General features: G+C 49.6%; 1 protein-coding gene across 1 annotated transcript in view; it reads left to right on the forward strand.

Moving 5' to 3' along the window:
• The first annotated feature begins 266 nt into the window (after positions 1–266).
• Positions 267–18,164, forward strand: part of LOC147664970 (ATP-binding cassette sub-family F member 2-like) — a 137,868-nt gene continuing 119,970 nt past the window's right edge. Inside the window, exons 1-2 of the mRNA XM_086949851.1 lie at positions 267–482; positions 10,666–10,785. Coding sequence (XP_086805977.1) covers positions 267–482; positions 10,666–10,785 — 336 coding nt within the window. The remainder of the gene's footprint in view (positions 483–10,665; positions 10,786–18,164) is intronic.

An 18,164-nucleotide genomic window follows, 5' to 3' on the forward strand; every position in this document is an offset into this window, starting at 1 on the left:
GCGCACAAGATCTTCATCATGGTCATCTTCCACTATGTCGTCTTTCGGAGATTACTTTCCGACCTTCTCCTCAACGCCTCCTTCACGAGTCTCTCCAATTGATGACATCGTGACTTTCTCAGATGTTCTGGGCAGGGGAGCAAAAAAGCTCAACATTACGCTGCATACACCAGTGGTACCCACTTCTGTGATTTTTGATACCCTTCATCATCTCACAGTGCTCAGACCTCTGCTGCCCCCCGTTTCCCGGACTCCTAGAACCGGCTATGGCTACTTTCCTCACACTGGCGGTGGTGGGATCTGTTCCATCTCGGATAGCCAAGAAGTACAAGGCCCTGGCAGAGGATCCCTTGTTCCTCAGATCTGATCCTCCTGCGGACTCTATAATTGTGGTGGCTGCCATGAAGTCCCATTCGGGCACTACCTCCTCCTCTGTACCACCTAAAAAAGATAGCAAACTCATGGACTTGTTTGCCAGAAAGGTATGCAACACCTCCTCTTCATATATGAAGGTAGCTAGTGCCTCTGCCTTGCTTGGAAGGTACGACAGGTCCCTCGGACTCCCTGACTCGCTTTACAGTAAAGCTTCCTAAGTAAGATCGGCAAGACTTTGTTGAAATTATACAGGAAGGAGGGCTCGTAGCCAATCAGGTCATCAGCGCCGCAGTAGATGCCTCTGACCTTGCGGCCCATGGCTGCTCACATGGTATGTGCTCCCGTCGTTCGGCCTAGCTCCGCCTGACAGGACTCAAGCCGGACTCCCAGAAAAAGAAATTGAACCTCCCCTTCAATGGTAATTCTCTTTTTGGGACACATGCGGACGACAAAATGTCCAAAATGAAAGCGTAAATAGACGATGTCAAGGCTGTGGGATTAGAAAAGCGTAAGGAATTCAAGAAGCGCTTTCGCCAGGGAGACAAAAGGTCTTTTCAGCAGAGGGTTCAAACCCCTCTGTGGACATCCCAGTCTCAGCAGAAAATGCATTTCCAGCAGCGACGTCCTGGCAGAGGCAACAATAACAAACAGCAGTCTGCTTCCAAGCAGCCTCCCAAGCCCTGAGCCGTTGCTTCCTCCACGATTATTCCCCACTCTGGTGGGAGGGAGTGTTTCTCATCATCTGGCAGAGTGGAGATCCATAACAAAAGACAGATGGCTGCTGAATATTGTGCAGCATGGTTACTTGCTGAGGTTCAAATCCCCCCCACTCCGCAAATCCTCCTTCAGGCAAGGCACCTTCCCCAATTCCAAAGTCAACTGCTGCAAGACGAAGTCTCCGCCCTCCTCAAGAAGATGGCTATAGAGGAGGTTCCCCCCCCCCCATGCAGAAAAAAATCGAGGAGTATACTCCCGGTATTTTTTGGTTCAAAAAAGAGGAACAGTCGAAGAATACAGGCCCATTCTGGATCTACGGCTGCTGAACAAATTCATCCAAAAAGAAAAGTTCTGCATGCTCGCCCTGCACTAGATCTTCCTGCATCTCCATCAGGGAGACTGGATGTGTACAATCGACCTGCAGGACGCTTACTTCCACATACCAGTGTCAGTCAAGCACCAAAAATTTCTAAGGTTTCAGATCGGACGCCATCACTACCAGTATCGAGTGCTTCCGTTTGGCTTGAAACCCGCACCTCGGACATTCTCCAAGTGCATGGCGGTAGTGGCCGCTTTTCTTCGCAGAAGAAAGATCTTAGTCTATCCATATCTTGACGATTGGCTGTTGAAAAGCTCCACTCCGACTTTGCTTCAGAACCATCTGTCGTTTTGCCTCAAAATGATGGACTCGTTGGGTCTTAAAGTCAATCTAAAGAATTCAGTACTTAACCCTTCCCAACGGATTCACTACCTGGGCGCTTCCCTGGACTCTGTACAGGCAAGCGTGTGTCCTTCAGAGGAGAGGTTGTCATCTATGCTCCTGAAGGTCGGCTTTTACTGGGCACTCACGCCCCCACAGCCAGACAAGTGTCCTCTCTCCTGGGGTCGATGGCCTCTTGCATCTACATTGTGTCCAATGCTCGCCTTCACATGAGGCCTCTGCAGCAAGCCCTCGAGGACCAATGGTCTAAGAGTTCAGATCACTGGGAAGACTGGGTCTTGCTCCCTCAAGAAGCCAGGGAGTCAATAAGATGGTGGTTGAAACGGACCAATCTCCTCCGGGGGGTTCCATTCCATCGTCCTCCTCCATCTCGGTCACTCGTCACGGATGCCTCCCTTCAAGGCTGGGGTGCTCACATGGACCAGCTCCAAGTTCAAGGCCTCTGGTCTGAAGTAGAGCAAGGCTACCATATCCACTTCCTGGAGCTTCGAGCAGTTCATCTGGCTCTCAAGCCTCTTTACCCTTCTCTGCGCACCAACTACCTACAGATTCAGACGAACAACACGACAACTATGTTCTATCTGAACAAACAGGGAGGCACGAGGTCAAGAGTCTTGTCTCTGGAAGCACAAGCCATCTGGCACTGGCAAGGGGCCTTTCCATCGTGGCAGTTCATCTACCAGGACTTCAAAACATCCAAGCAGACTGCCTAAGCAGAGTCTTCGTAGAAGCGCACGATTAGGTGCTCAATGAGGAAGCCACGCAGGAGGTTTTTCTGCGCCGGGGCGTACCGTAGATAGACCTGTTCGCAGACGCGGCCAATGCAAAATGCCCCGTCTTCGCGTCCAGGTTCCCCTAACAGGGATCACTGGGGAACGGACTTTTGATCAGCTGGTCGCAGACATTACTCTACGCCTTTCCTCCCCTGCCTCTGATCCCGGCGGTGATCCAGAAATTGTACAGGACCAACACCAGGATGATCCTAATAGCACCAGAGTGGCCATGCCAGTGGTGGTACCCTGATCTTCTACAGCTGTCGGAGGTACCGCACCGGCGACTTCCTTGCCGTCCAGACTTGTTGTCCAAGGACCAGGGGAAGGTGTTTCACCCCAATCTCCCCTCTCTTCACTTGACGGCACGGCTCCTGAGATCATCCAGAATGGACACCTAGACCTCCCAGCAGACTGCATGACCATTCTTAAAGAAGCGAAACGACCCTCCAATAGGAAGTCATAGGCTTTCAAGTGGAAGAGGTTTATCTTATGGTGTCATGAACACTCTCTCGACCCAGTACATGGCCAAGAGCAGGTGATTCTACCTTATCTGTTGCATTTAGCGAGATCAGGCCTAAAATACCCCTCCATCAGGGTTCATTTAGCTGCCATCACAGCATATAGGAAGACACCTTCTCAAACATCTTTTTTCCTTATGCCTGTAGTTAAAGATTTCTTACAAGTGCTTAAAGTCTTCCCACCGGTGAGGTCCCCCTCCGCTCCCTGAGAGCTTAATATCGTCCTGACTAAACTGACGAGTGCTCCTTTCGAGCTTATACATAAGGCTTCTTTGCAGCACTTGACCTGGAAAGCTGCTTTTTTAGTGGAGATTTTAGTGGAGATTTAGTGGCGATTACCTCTGCCCGTAGGGTCGGCAAAATCTAGGCCTTGTGTTGTAAGGAACCTTAGTTTTTCATGCCAACAGGGTGGTTCTACGAACACACCCAGGTTTTCTGCCTAAGGTAGTTTCAGACTTTCATATCAACCAGTCTATTACCTTACCTACCTTTTTTCCTTAACCTTCTACTCCCCCGGAGAGGTCATTACACTCTCTAGATCTCCGGAGGGTCCTGAAGTTCTACTTGGCTAAAACCCTTCCACTTAGAAAGTCTGACCGGGACTGTGCTAAACTATGTCAGAAATCATGTAAGATCTTATATGAAGTTGTGAAACCAGCTTGGCTAAGAAGAAGTCACCTGTTCACTATCCACAGGGCCTACTTTACACCTCATAAACTGACAAAAATCTCAGTTGGGCCACCAGTTAGTTGTAAACAAGCATTGGAAATGCAATAGGTCTCGCATTAGGAAAGTTTGAGCAATTGGTATTGTAAATTACACTTTTTTTATTTATGTGTTGGTTTTGAAATAGCAAAAGTAATAGCTTTGTCAGTTACAATGTCAATAGTTTTAACTTTCGCAAATGTGACACCTATAGCATTTGTAATGCAATGTGTGTTGTCTTTACGTGACTTAGATGTATTGATATTGCAAATAACAATGGCTTTTAATTTTGTAAATAATTAATACTTAAATAAAATGTATTGTAATTTATAATGGCAATAGCTTAAACGTTTGTAAATTAATTTTGTTAAGATTATGTTCAGTGTATTTTATTGTGACGAAAATCCAAGAACATTGCATTTGCACCTGGTGGTGGGTGTGGTGGATGCGGTGGTGGTGGTGGATGTGGTGGTGGATGTGGCGGTGGATGTCATGGTGGATGTGGAGGTGATGGTGGATGTGGTGGTGGATGCGGTGGTGGTGGTGGATGCGGTGGATGTGGTGGTGGTGGATGCGGTGGAGCAGGTGTTGGATGTGGTGGTGGATGTGGAGGTGATGGTGGATGTGGTGGTGGATGTGGTGGTGGATGTGGTGGTGGATGTGGTGGTGGATGTGGTGGTGGATGTGGTGGTGGATGTGGTGGTGGATGCGGTGGTGGATGTGGTGGTGGTGGATGTGGGTGTGGTGGTGGATGTGGGTGTGGTGGTGGATGTGGGTGTGGTGGTGGGTGTGGTGGTGGATGTGGGTGTGGTGGTGGATGTGGGTGTGGTGGAGGATGTGGGTGTGGTGGAGGATGTGGGTGTGGTGGAGGATGTGGGTGTGGTGGAGGATGTGGGTGTGGTGGAGGATGTGGGTGTGGTGGAGGATGTGGGTGTGGTGGAGGATGTGGGTGTGGTGGAGGATGTGGGTGTGGTGGATGTGGGTGTGGTGGATGTGGGTGTGGTGGATGTGGGTGTGGTGGATGTGGGTGTGGTGGATGTGGGTGTGGTGGATGTGGGTGTGGTGGATGTGGGTGTGGTGGATGTGGGTGTGGTGGATGTGGGTGTGGTGGATGTGGGTGTGGTGGATGTGGGTGTGGTGGATGTGGGTGTGGTGGATGTGGGTGTGGTGGATGTGGGTGTGCTGGTTGTGGATGCGGTGGTGGATGCGGTGGTGGATGCGGTGGTGGATGCGGTGGTGGATGCGGTGGTGGATGCGGTGGTGGATGCGGTGGTGGATGCGGTGGTGGATGCGGTGGTGGATGCGGTGGTGGATGCGGTGGTCGATGCGGTGGTCGATGCGGTGGATGTGGTGGCGGTGGATGTGGTGGCGGTGGCTGTGGTGGTGGATGCAGTGGTGGTGGATGCAGTGGTGGTGGATGTGGCGGTGGAAGTCATTGTGGATGTGGAGGTGATGGTGGATGTGGTGGTGGATGTCATTGTGGATGTGGAGGTGATGGTGGATGTGGTGGTGGATGTGGTGGTGATGTTGGATGTGGTGGTGGATGTGGTGGATGTGGTTGTGGTGGATGCGGTGGATGTGGTTGTGGTGGATGTGGTGGTGGATGTGGTGGTGTTCAGTGGGAAGATGTGGTGGTGGTGGATGCAGTGGTGGTGGTGGTGGTGGATGTGGCGGATGTGGCGGATGTGGCGGTGGATGTCATGGTGGATGTGGAGGTGATGGTGGATGTGGAGGTGATGGTGGATGTGGTGGTGATGGTGGATGTGGTGGTGATGGTGGATGTGGTGGTGATGGTGGATGTGGTGGCGGTGGCTGTGGTGGTGGATGCGGTGGTGGTGGATGTCATGGTGGATGTGGCGGTGGTGGTGGATGTGGTGGTGATGTTGGATGTGGTGGTGGATGTGGTGGTGATGGTGGATGTGGTGGTGGATGCGGTGGATGTGGTTGTGGTGGATGCGGTGGTGGTGGTGGATGCGGTGGATGTGGTGGTGTTCAGTGGGAAGATGCAGTGGTGGTGGTGGATGCGGTGGTGGTGGTGGATGTGGCGGTGGATGTCATGGTGGATGTGGAGGTGGTGGTGGATGTGGTGGCGATGTTGGAATTTGCCGGACAATTTACATTAAGATGTTTTATACTTCATGGACATTTTCAGGGTTGTCTTTGCTTTGTTGTGAAAACTAAAGGGCAGACCGAAACGAAGATCTGAACCCATCTACCCTTGAACAACCAACATAGTACCATGGCACTCGTGCACTGCAATGCTTGCACCAAAATCTGCACAGAATGATCAATGCAAACACATTTGCACCGATTGCTGCAGAAGCCCGTTTTGTGCAGCCATCCATCTGTGAAAATATTATATTTGCACTTAGAAGGTCGATGCAAAAAAAGCTTGTGCAAAATTCACTGCACTTGTACAAAGTTTGCATAGTCTGGCCACACTCAGAAGTTTTTCGTTGTCCAGGCTGCAGTTACACGTGTGCTTACAAGCATCTTTCTGAGCGTGTACGTGTGTGTTTGAGAGAGAAAAACGGAGCGAGAGAGAGAGAGAGGGGCATAATATGAGAGAAACAGAGTCATGAAGACAGATAGGCTGTGGAAAGAGTGACTGAAAGAGAAAGAGTAATAGAAGGGAACAGCAGAGAGTGTCGTTGAAGCTGACAGCAAAAAATGTGCGTGCAAAAGGGAGGACGAGAGTGCCACGGAGGCTAAGAGTAAATGTGTGTGTGTTTGAGCGTGCGAGTGAGAGAATACAAGGGACGAGTGATAGCTATGAAAGGCAGATAGAGCGTGCACTTGGGAGAATTAAAAAAAAAAAGGATGCGGAAAGAGTGAATGAAAGAGAAAGAGTTAAAGAAGGGAACAGCAGAGAGTGTCGTGGAAGCGGACAGCAAAAAATGTGCGTGCAAAAGGGAGGACGAGAGTGCCACGGAGGCTAAGAGTAAATGTGTGTGTGTTTGAGGTACAAAGTTTACGTAGTCTAGCCACACTCAAATGTTTTTCGTTGTCCGGGCTGCAGTTAGACGAGTGAAATTGCTGTGGGGAGGGGGAGGAGAAATGGGGGGCCTTTGAAGTGAAACTTCACTTGTGTGTGAGAGGTGTGGGAGGAGTGCGGCTCGGCTGAGCCAGAGCGCACGCTGGGGGAAGCTTGTGGGGCGGAGCTGCTGGGGAACAGATGGCAGATGGCTGGCGATTTGATGCTGTGCACGAGCATTTCACGGGCACAGCACCAAATCGCCAGCTAGTTAAACCTCTGTTTAAGCCCCTTTATATCGAGCCCCCGCTCTCAATGCGCATGCGCATTGAGATAGGTCGCTCGACCTAACGAGCTCCCGCTGTCAATGCGCATGCGCATTGAGATAGGTCGCTCGACCTAAAAATGTGGCCTGGTCTCCGCCTAAGATATACATATGTTTATGGAATGTCCTTCTCTTGCTACTTTCTGGCGGGAGGTTGGAGATTTTTCGACAAGTGTTAGGCTGTGTGATCAATATAGATCTACCATTAATATTTGGTTTCGCAGAAAACATCACCTGTTATGCCGAAGCTTGCTTTTTTACTCTGTCCTGTTAGCCAGGAGGCAAATTTGTATAAAATGGACGGAATCTAGCCCTCCCACTTTTGCGGATTGGCAGCCATCAGTTTTGTCAGTCTTCAAGCTTGGTTTAGCCAGACAGGGTAGCAGCAAGAAGGCATTTTGGAATCCCCTACAACATCGATGGAACTCTTTGTCGAGGCAAATGGTCGTTTTTTTTTCTCTTCTCCCCCTTAAGTCCTATGATTATGCTGTTAATACTCTTCGGGCTAAGCTGTGTGCCGCCAGGTAATGTGGCGGTTTCTCTTGAGCTTGGCAGAAGGGGTATCTCAGTGGACTCTTCATTGATACCCTGGGAGTGTCTAGTACCAGTAGGCGGGGCTCCATTCCATTCCAATAGCCTACATTCCTTAGTTTTATGAGAGTGAGTACAGACGCCCAGGTGGATTTTGAAGTGATTGACGGCGAATGAGGACATACATTTTTTTTATTTTTTTTTTTTAAAAGAGCAGTGTCTCTATCGGCTGCTTTTTTTGCTGGTGTCCTGCTGGACAAGATTTGCAGTGCTGCTACCTGGAAGAATTCTCATGCCTTCACGTGACACTATTGCCTGGACATGGCAACTTATAGCGAGGCAGCAGTGGGACAGGCAGTCCTGTGTCATCTATTTCAATAAGGTAAGCCTCTATATTGGAGGCATTCTTTTTATCCTTTATATAGCCATCTCATTAAGGTTTATATTAGCATGTTTGTATAACCCACCATCCTCTAAGGTACAAAGGTTTATATTACATTACTATAAAATATACATATTTACAAAACTGCTAACTACTGATTCAAGCATGTGAATCTATGAAAGAGCCAATACTGGAGAAGTAAATGAGTTGCATACTTGTAACTACGGTTCTCCATATTGGTTTCTTTCACAGATTCACATGCAACCCACCCTCCACCTCGTAGAGGCTTCCTTTATTCTCTAAGGTTTATAATTGCACACTTGTGCTGGAAAATCTGAGGAACCTAGCCTCTCGTGAGATTGTTCTAGAGGGTGCTGTTGGCTATTGGTTGGATTTGGTTCTTTTACAAAAAAAGGTAGCTAGGCTATTGCACTGACTTTCCAGTGCATGGTAGCCTATGGTATTTTATCTACTGCTTTTATATGTATACCTTGGAACTTCCACTACAGCGACTGGGATGATTCAAGCATGTGAATCTAGGAAAGATATCAATACTGGAGAACCGTAGTTACAGGTAATTAACTAATTTTCTTAATGTGGGTGATTTCACAGACCTGCTTCATGCTTTTCTGTTTGTGAAATGATACGCCCTTTGGTACTACAGATATTGTGGAAAATTGGGCTCCTGTGTAGCTTTCTGAATAACTTCTTCATGGAAAGCTTCTAGCAAAGTGATGTTTCCATTGGATGATATCACCCCTCCCCACCTCATCCACACCCCTCCCGCCCAAAACATCCCTTCTCCCTAACACCTTCCTGTACATCAATACAACGCACACCTCCTCGAACACCAGCCCACGCTCCCACCTGCAAACGAACTCCCGGGTCAGCCATTCTCCTCCGTCGGCCGCCCCCACCTCCACCACCTACCCCACGATGGACAACATCATGGCCACCCTCGCTCAGATCAAAGATGACATACACAACATCAAGGAACTACTCGCCACACACCCCATACACCCCTCACCCACCTCCCCTCCCAACTTATCCCCCACCCATCCGGTTGACTCACTCACTCAACACGCCACAAACCGAGCGTCAATCCCCGCTCTTAGACGCAGCAATTGCCCTCGTCCCTCTCGTCGCCCCGGCAACACCTCACACAACTACACCTCCCCGCCCAACGGGTCGTCCACCCTTCCGTCGAACTCTCTCACTCAACCTTGATTATTTTTATTAATTGTCTGATTGCTCACATGTTGGACTTTGTAGCCATTTACTTGTACTATTTTGTACACAGGTTGGCTTTGTAGCCACCTATTTGTACCATCTATACTATGTGACCTATTGATGTATCTGTCTGACTATGCTCCCCCATGTACTTCTCTTTGTAAAGCGCTCTGATATCCGCAAGGATCTTGTCCGCGCTATATAAAACTTTCAAAATAAATAAATATAATCGGGATCTCATCTAACATGTCATGAGTGATGTAAGATGTGAGGCTCTTTGTGCTAGACCCTGCACCTAATTCCCCTGCAAGCAGCACATCCAACCCCTCACTGATCCCCCCCCCCCCCCACATTTTTCTTGTTTTTTTTGTTTTGTTTGCAGAACTACTGCAGCAGGCGAGTGTCCCTCACAGAACTAGGAGACCGCACAAGTTTCATTTGTTGAAGCTCGTGTGGTCTCGTGCTGTGAGATATCCAGACTTGCCATTGTTATCTATAGCATTTCATTAGATCCTAATGCACAGAAGTGACTAGAGCAGTTTCAAGCAGCAGACTTGTTACACGCAAGTAATTTGTTTCTTGCTATTGTGAGATTCATTGCTGGACTTACCAGCTTGGCAATTTGGCATTACCTAATCTCTAAACTTCAAGTTCCTGCTCCAATGCTAGTTAAGATGCCACACCGTGATCCAGACCTGAAAAAATTTATCTAATTAGTGTTTGTAATTGTGCAGTAATTGGCACTGTTGTGAGCCTTTTTTCCTGACATTTTCTCCAGGGGTGGGAGAATTCTCACTCGCCAGTTCACACACTATATGGAGAGGACACCTTACTGGCTGCCCTTGATGCTTTGTGTAGTTGTTTAACATGTTTACTTGGCTGTTTGTGTTCTGAGGGCGATCATGAAAGTAAAGCATTATTAAAAAAGCATTGAGTGCTTGCATATTTGTTCCTCTAAACAAATTTCTTCTAAATGTCTACTTTATAAACCTTCACTTGTGTGGTTACTTGCCCTTTGGCATTTCTACATGCTGGGGTAGAAACTGTTCTGCTTGTCATCTAACCTTCAAGATAAGGGAATGTGTTATGGAGATTATTCCTATACTGCTAGTTGCATGCATCACATAAAAACTGATCAATTGGTGCTTCCATTTTCAATCTCCCCCCCCAATAAACTGTTTGCATGGACCTTTGATCTGTGATAGCCCAAGTGGAGAGCTTGTAAAAGAATCAGGTGGGGAATACAGAAAAATAAAATTTGTGAAAATGAAGTGTGTATTCCTTTAGTCTGGACAAAGTGTGGATAACGTAGTAGTCCATAGGATTGTAGCTTTGTTGCACTGACCTGTTCGCTTATTGTGTAGTGTCAAAAGGATCACTCCTTTGTCAATATTGCCTAACCTTTTTCTTATAGAATTACATTGCCCGGTTTGGACATGGCAGTGCTAAGCTTGCCCGACAAGCCCAGAGCAAAGAGAAGACCCTTCAGAAGATGATGTCATCTGGCCTCACTGAACGAGTTACAAATGATAAGGTAGTTTTACTTCTCCTCATGGTAGAGATGGGGAGAGGGCAAGATGTTTGTGGAGCAATATATTTAAACGTGTAGGATCCACAATTGAGCAGTCCCCTTATAAATTCTGAAAGTGTGTCTGATTGAAATCTGGCATCTAAAGCCTTCTGCAACATTAAGAGCTATAAAAACTGCATACAGTCGGCTTCTCACACTGGGTGAGATTTTGCATGGGCTGGGCACCATCCCAGATCTGGAAGTCACAGGTTTGAAACAGTACTGGGCTGACTCACCCATTGAAACTGCAGAGGTTTTGAGGAATATATGGCATGTTCCCACTGGTACTTTTCATTTTGCACATCTGGATTTTAAACCTTCGCTTACGCTTCAGCCTAATGAGTCACTTTTTGCCATAAATGGTTTATTAAAATGTTATGTTGTAATGTGGTTACTTTTACGTAGCACAGATGAGACCATGAAAACCTTTTGTAGAAATGGAGGGGGTTTGTATAAAGCAGCAGTCAGTTTTTAAAAACATTTATTTGCAGCTGCTTGTTCACTCATGTTATTGAAAATGTTTTGCAGCCAGGTCAGAGCTCTGTAGCATTCGATGTCTGAGAAAGTGCCCTCTTTCTGCATGGCCGCCCCCACTTTTTGCTGAACTGCTGATCTGCGTTGCGCGCCCTGGCCGCCCTGTCCTGCAGCCAACGTCTTCCAGAAGCCCTAGGAGGACTGACTGCCTTCAACAAAGACCAGCTCTCCTGTGAACAGCAGCTCTGTTCAAAAGAATCAACAAAGATAACTCTGAGCCTTCTGAGGACAAAGTAACTAGCCTCCTAGAATTAAAACTGCACCCAACGCCTACGGCCAGAGTAGGACTGGCCCACTGGTACCAGCGAGGTCCCCCAGCGATTCAGTCTGAGTCCACCGTGGGTTGACCCCTCCAGGACTCCCCAATGTCGCCTGGTATGCCCCCCGCGTGTGACCCATTAAGGTGAAATCCGACCTCAAAAGGCACCCCTGCAGCCATCCGCCTTGTGCCCTGGATAAGACCTGAGGTGCACACATGTCCCCGAGCCCTCAAACATATCTGCCCAGCTGTTTGCTCCTCTTGGACGACTTTCTGGACCGAGCCTGCAGCCAAAACCGGCAACCCCCATTCAAAACAGGGCACCAGAAACCAAACCGGAACCCTGCACCCTGCCGCCCTTGTACACCTGCATATGCACCTTGGGTTCTAAATTGGATTCCCCCTTTGCCCTGAGCTAAACCCCAGGAGCTTTGCTCCCAAAACCAAGTCGCATGCCTGGGAGCGGTCACCAACCAGAAGCCCCATATACCCTATTGGATAACATTGGGCCGCAGCACTTTTCCCCCAGCTGACATAGTGCCGCTGAAGGTGCTCTTTGAGTGCATCCTTGACCCTGGGGGAACCCATATTCTAACCCCGGAAACCCAACTCCCACAACCAAGTACTTAGCTTTAAACCAATAACATCATGTTTGAGGCATGTGAGCTGTAGATCACATGCTTTGCATACTCCTGCCATCTAGTACGGGGTCCGGATGTTTGCACTTTGTTTTTCTTCGAAGAAGTCTTTCCAGTCATGAAGTAGGTGACTCCTCCTTTCGGTGTGCATGGGCATCGACTCAATTGTTAAATTGTATTTTGTCCATCTGGTTTGGACGTGAATTGCTGCTCTCTGGTTTGACACAGTTTCTCGGGTTCCCCTGGGTGTGCAATCCACTTACCCTTGATGGTATTGTTGTTCGATCGCGTTTTCCATTCTCTGTGTATCCTATGGTTCAGGAAAATCTTTTAATCCGAAACTTCGCGGAAGGCCGTTGGGCCTAGCCACGTTGGGCCAGCTCTCAGTCGATGGAACGGACTCAATTTAAATTCTGTCCTCGGTGCCACGCCAAGTACCCGCGCACCGACACGCACCAAGTGTGCAACTTGGGCCCCTCCCCGGAGTACAACTATCAAGACTGCGAGACGTGCAGATCCTTTGGATCCAAGAAGACGCTCCGTGTCCTTCGGGCTCAACGTCACGAAATACAAAAACATAGCGGCTCTGCGTCGGATCTCTTCAGAGAAGATTCCGAACATGATGCATTCGACGCTCAATGGAGCCGAGGAAGAACAACATATTTCCGTGTCGGAACCATCAGTCGCGGATGAAGACATCCCGCAGGGTCAGCGTATGTTGAGTACTGATCCTCCCCCAAACTCTATCTCTGCCCAAGAAAAAGGTTCCGGTCCCATATCTGCCTTCGGACCAACGTCCGCACCGAGACCATGATTCGAATGCGTTGCCTTCGGGCCTGGCACCGAAACAAATATTAAAGCCTTCTAGCCCTGGAATGAGTCGGCTGCATTCAGGCACAGAGCCAAAACAATCAGCACGCTTTGGTAACTATCCTTTTGGTACCGAAATAGTCTTCTAATCCGAACACTTCGATGCCGAAAACATCTGCTTCAAAAATATTGACACCGAAACAAAAAAACACTCCTGCTCCATCAAAGGAGCATCGTTTCGACGTCCAGCCTTAAAACCAGGACCCAAAACAAAAGAAACTGGTCATCAATCCCAAAACTGGACATATTCATGCAAAATTGCCATTAAAACGCAAACTAGAAACCGAGGAGGAGAGTGATTTGTACCTCATGTTTTCTCTCAAGAGGAATGTGGTAAGTGTCCTACATCACCTCCTTCCCCACATAACCTTAATTTAATAACATCCACAAATTCACCACCACCACAATAACCTGACAACCAGGATGATTGGGATGGGGTAGACAATAATAGCTTGATCCATGGGACGATAATACGATCCAGACTTATACCCTACAAAACCCTCTCCACCTGATGATAGTGTAGGGTACATAGAGTTAATAAATAGGGCTGCTGAATATCATGGAGGTACTCTTTATAAAGTCACTTGAGGAGGGTTTTCTATTTGAAACACTAAGCTATTCCCAGAGATCCGCTCATACACTACCTATGCTGAAGGGTATGCTAAAACATGCGACTGTATTTTTAAAGTTCCCGTTCGCGCAAGAAGTCTTACACCCAAGAGTAGATAAGAAGTATAAATCTGCACCAACCGATCCAGTTTATATCAAGGGTCAATTACCATTAGATTCTGTAGTGGTTTCTTATGTAGAAGAGGAGCGACTGCGGCATCGGACCCTGGAGACGCTCTCCCCTTGAGGCGCGAAGACCCGACTGGAGTCTGGACGAAATGGCGGCTTGAGGCAGAGGAGGCGGAACTAGCATTGCGGCCACAAAGGATCCCCCCCCCCCGAGGCTGGCGGCCAGGAGGACAGTGGCAGGCACGGAGACCGGGCTCCGGCACAGTGGGGGGGGGGCGCCTGTGAGAGCTGGCGCTGAGATCAGCCTCTGCCCGTGTTGGCACCTGTGGAGGGAGGCGCAAAAATCGAGCCTGGCCTTCCTACCTGACTTTCCATTCAGGGTAGTTACAACATTACTGCGCGACAAAGGGGTTCCGTATTCCTGGGGGTCATCCCTTTCGGGTGATTTTTAAATGGAACGGAGCTTTGCAACAACTCAGATCTCTACGAGACACGTGTGACCTGCTCAGCATTGCACTTGATGAGGACTCAGCAACGCAAGAGGACGCCTTACGATCTTTGCAAGAGAAGTCCCCGCGCCCCCGAGATGGTTTGCAACGAGTGGGTCGTAGAAATTCGCCTAAAGCCCATCTTAAACCGGATCCAGCAACAATGGCGAAAGAACAGGCATCGGCTGTCCAAGAGGTGTCCAAGGAAACTACGAAGCTGAACTGACGCAGCAGTAAGGGGGGTTCTTCACAGCACTGGGACAATGCTGGTCCAATGGGGAGACGGGCGGGGGGGCCTCTGGGGTCGCCACAGCCGCTTACTCCTCAACGTAACATTACCACAGGCCTGAACTGAGATTGAATAGGCCTGGGACTATGACTTCTACTTGGGAATTCCTTGCTGGGGTTAGGGGGGGTGGGTTCGGGGGGGGAGAGGAAGTCTTCTGGGGGTTGGCCCGGTTGGTGTTAGGGAGGGCGGGAGGGAGGTTTGGGGGTTGGTTAGATTTTGGGAGCTGGACAGGGGTGGGAACCAGTGTGTCGGGGGGGTACTAGCGTGTCGGCACGGTCAATGCTCTAATGCGCGACACAACGGGATGTCACTAGCCTTATTGAGCAATCTATGTCCATTAACTTCATGATGAAGACGCCGCCTTAAAGATCTTGACCCTAAATGTGAAAGGCCTGAACAACCCCATTAAACGGAGGGCGGTGCTTTCCTATTTGGAAAACTCGGGGGCTGAGATTTGTTTACTCCAGGAAACTCACCTACTCATGAAAGATTGGCATAGGATGAGGTCCCGCGCATTCCCCCACCAATTCTTCTCTTCCACACCGGAGAAAAAAGCAGGGGTTGCGATTTTAGTGTCTAACCGCATCCGAGGGGAGATCAAAGACAAGGCAGGAGAGATCAAGGGTAGATTTGTAGCCCACAGCATACTGATAGGGGGCCAACAGATAACGGTGGGGTCTCTGTATACACCAAACACGGGGCAAGAGACATTTTTACAGAACGCACTTTCAGAGGCGCTGCGCTCCTCCGACCCTCTCCTGCTCCTGGGGGGGGGACCTTAATTTAGTGATGGACACTAACACAGACAGGTCTGGGCACAGATACGGAAGCGCAGGCGCTATCTCCTGGGCAGGCAAGGCATGGCTACAGCAAAGGGGGCTAGTGGACTTATGGAGGGCCAAACACCCGGGAACGTCACAATATACCTTCTACTCCCATGTACACCACACTTATGCTCGATTGGACCACTTTATCAGTTCCTTGGAACTAGAGGCCCGGGTGGTCGATGTATGTATCACTCCGGCAGCTCTTTCAGATCATGACGCAGTAGAACTGACACTCACAGTCCCTAAGGCTCGGAGACCCCCGGGCGGGTGGAGACTACGAGAACCCCTCCTGCAATGCGCAGATGTAGCTCAGCAACTCCGCAAGTGTATCACTGACTATTTGACCATCAATGACATTCCAGAGACACCAGTGTCAGCATTGTGGGGGGCCCTGAAGTCGGTGGTGCGCGGAGAACTCATTGCGATAGCAGCGTCCGAGTCCAGGGACCGTAAAGTTAAGCGCGAGGCCCTGACTGCCCAGGTTTCAGAGTTGCAGAGGGTTCACAGTCGTACTGAGGCTCCCAGGGTCTGGAAGCAACTAAAAGCGGCCAGGGCTCAATTGGCAGGACTGGATACAGATAGAGCAGAATACGCTGCCCTTCGCCGCCGCCACACTTACTATATAGGGGGGGAACAAGACTGGTCGCCTCCTTGCCAGTGCACTGAAAGCAAAGGTCCAGCGCTCAAATTCAGGTTTTGCGGGACGAGAACGGCGATGAAATCCGGGAGGAGGCGCAGATAGCGGAAGCTTTCCGGGATTATTACGCTTCATTATATCGAGCCCGTACTGTCTCGGGGAGGATGCTGACGTCTATCTAGAGGATGCCGCCACCATGGCGCTATCCCCGGCGAGCGCTGACGCCCTGGAGGCCTCCATCCGACTTGATGAGGTGGTAGCAGCCATATCTCGCCTCCGGCCTCTAAAATCACCTGACCCGGACGGTTACTCTGCCGGTTTTATAAAACATTCTGCCCGCTGCTTGCCCTGGTCCTCACCAGGTTTTTTAATTCCTTTCAAGGCCCGGGCTTCATACATAAGGTTACATAAGCAACTAGCGTATCGAGGGATGGACGAGGGAGGCCTGGGGATTCCAAATCTCCAACAATACTTTCAAGCACCACAATTGCGCTATTTAGTTGAGCGGTACCGCCCAGAATCGGAGAAGAGATGGCTATTCCAAGATAGGGCCATGGCCCAGACATCACTATGGAAGATACCGTTTGTAGGAGAGTAGGGTCTGCTATCCTATGGTCACCCCAAATTTTTGCTTTTTGCTTCACTGGTTTATGACTTAATGTGGCTGTGGGCCTGCTAATCAGACCCACAGCCTGCTGTTCTCTCTCTAAATTATTGCCAATGCACTCTAGGTGCATTACGAATTGGAACTGGTTCACCTTGTAGGCCCCTGTAACAGTGTACCATAGGTACCCAGGGCATAGGTGTGGCCAAGGCCTACCAGGGGCTGCAGCATGTATTATGCCACCCCTGGCCTGGCCTCCATATTTGACACAACTGGCTGATCACTCAGCTGGGGTAAGTTGGTTTAATCACCTCTTGCTTAGATATAGTATCCCTATATCTAACCTTAAACTGGACACATGTTAACCTATAAGCCATTCCTATGGAAGGCCCCTGCAATCCTGGGGGCAGAGTGCGTGATTTCATGTGAGATGGTGCTCTAGCATGAGCTGAGCCTGTCTGCAGCTGTCGGGAACAACTCCCTTAGCTGTTCCGGGATATTGCCATACCATATACTCTTACGTGCATTATAATCCTCGCGGTTATATGCTAACTTTGGTTTGGCTTTATCAAAACATGTCGAGTAAGGTGTCATACGATTTGGAATACTATCCCCTCAACAGTTCTGTCGACGGGGATAGCATTCCACTCTTCTAGAGGGACACGACATGTACATAGCCTTAACCCCGGTTAAAGTTAACCAGAGCCTCAGCATCACAAAATGGATGCTGCCACCACAGACACAAGTCTGACCTCCTGCTGCTGGGAGTCCTTCCAGCGAGGGAGGCTTGGACAAAGGGTTTCCTGCCTTGGGAAGTGCGAGCACCACCCCAGACAGGATTTTGTGTATTGGGTAGGACAGGGCTGAATAGAATCAGACCTGCCCGGGGCACACAAGGTGTCCCCGTGCATAAGCCAGTCCAAACCTTTTGACCCAGGCCTGGCGAGGAGCTGGACAAAGGAAAGGGGGTGTAACCGCCCCCTTCCTGGTCCCACCCAGAGGAGGGACCTAGCAGGTGATCCACCACTCAGATTGGGAATAAGAGTGGGAGCAGTGCCATAGCACCTCAGATCATCCTGAAATCAACTTTAAACTAAGAAGACGCCGGACTTTGACATTCTGCTGCACAGAAGACTGAAGAGCATCTCCCTTGTGGCCAAGGAGTGGCCACCCTGTGAACACAGGCACCATCCAGCAACTCGACGTCTGCTTTGCCGCCGCCTCCCGCCGGAGCCCGAGCCCAGAGCCTGACGAGACCCAGACTCCCAGACTTCTCACCGCCCGATCCACAGTCCTTGCAAAGAAGGGACCCGTGGAGGCACCGAGAGACGTGGTACCGGACATCTCGGAAGACCCCCGAAAAGCTGACTGCGCAGCACCCGAGGCACCCTCGACGCTGTGCTTTGGGGATTGAGAAGCCCCCTAACCGGGGCAGCCCTTACACCGAAGATCAGCCCCC

This window comes from Lissotriton vulgaris, unplaced genomic scaffold, assembly GCF_964263255.1.
Source record: "Lissotriton vulgaris unplaced genomic scaffold, aLisVul1.2 SCAFFOLD_3494, whole genome shotgun sequence".
NCBI lineage: Eukaryota > Metazoa > Chordata > Amphibia > Caudata > Salamandridae > Lissotriton > Lissotriton vulgaris.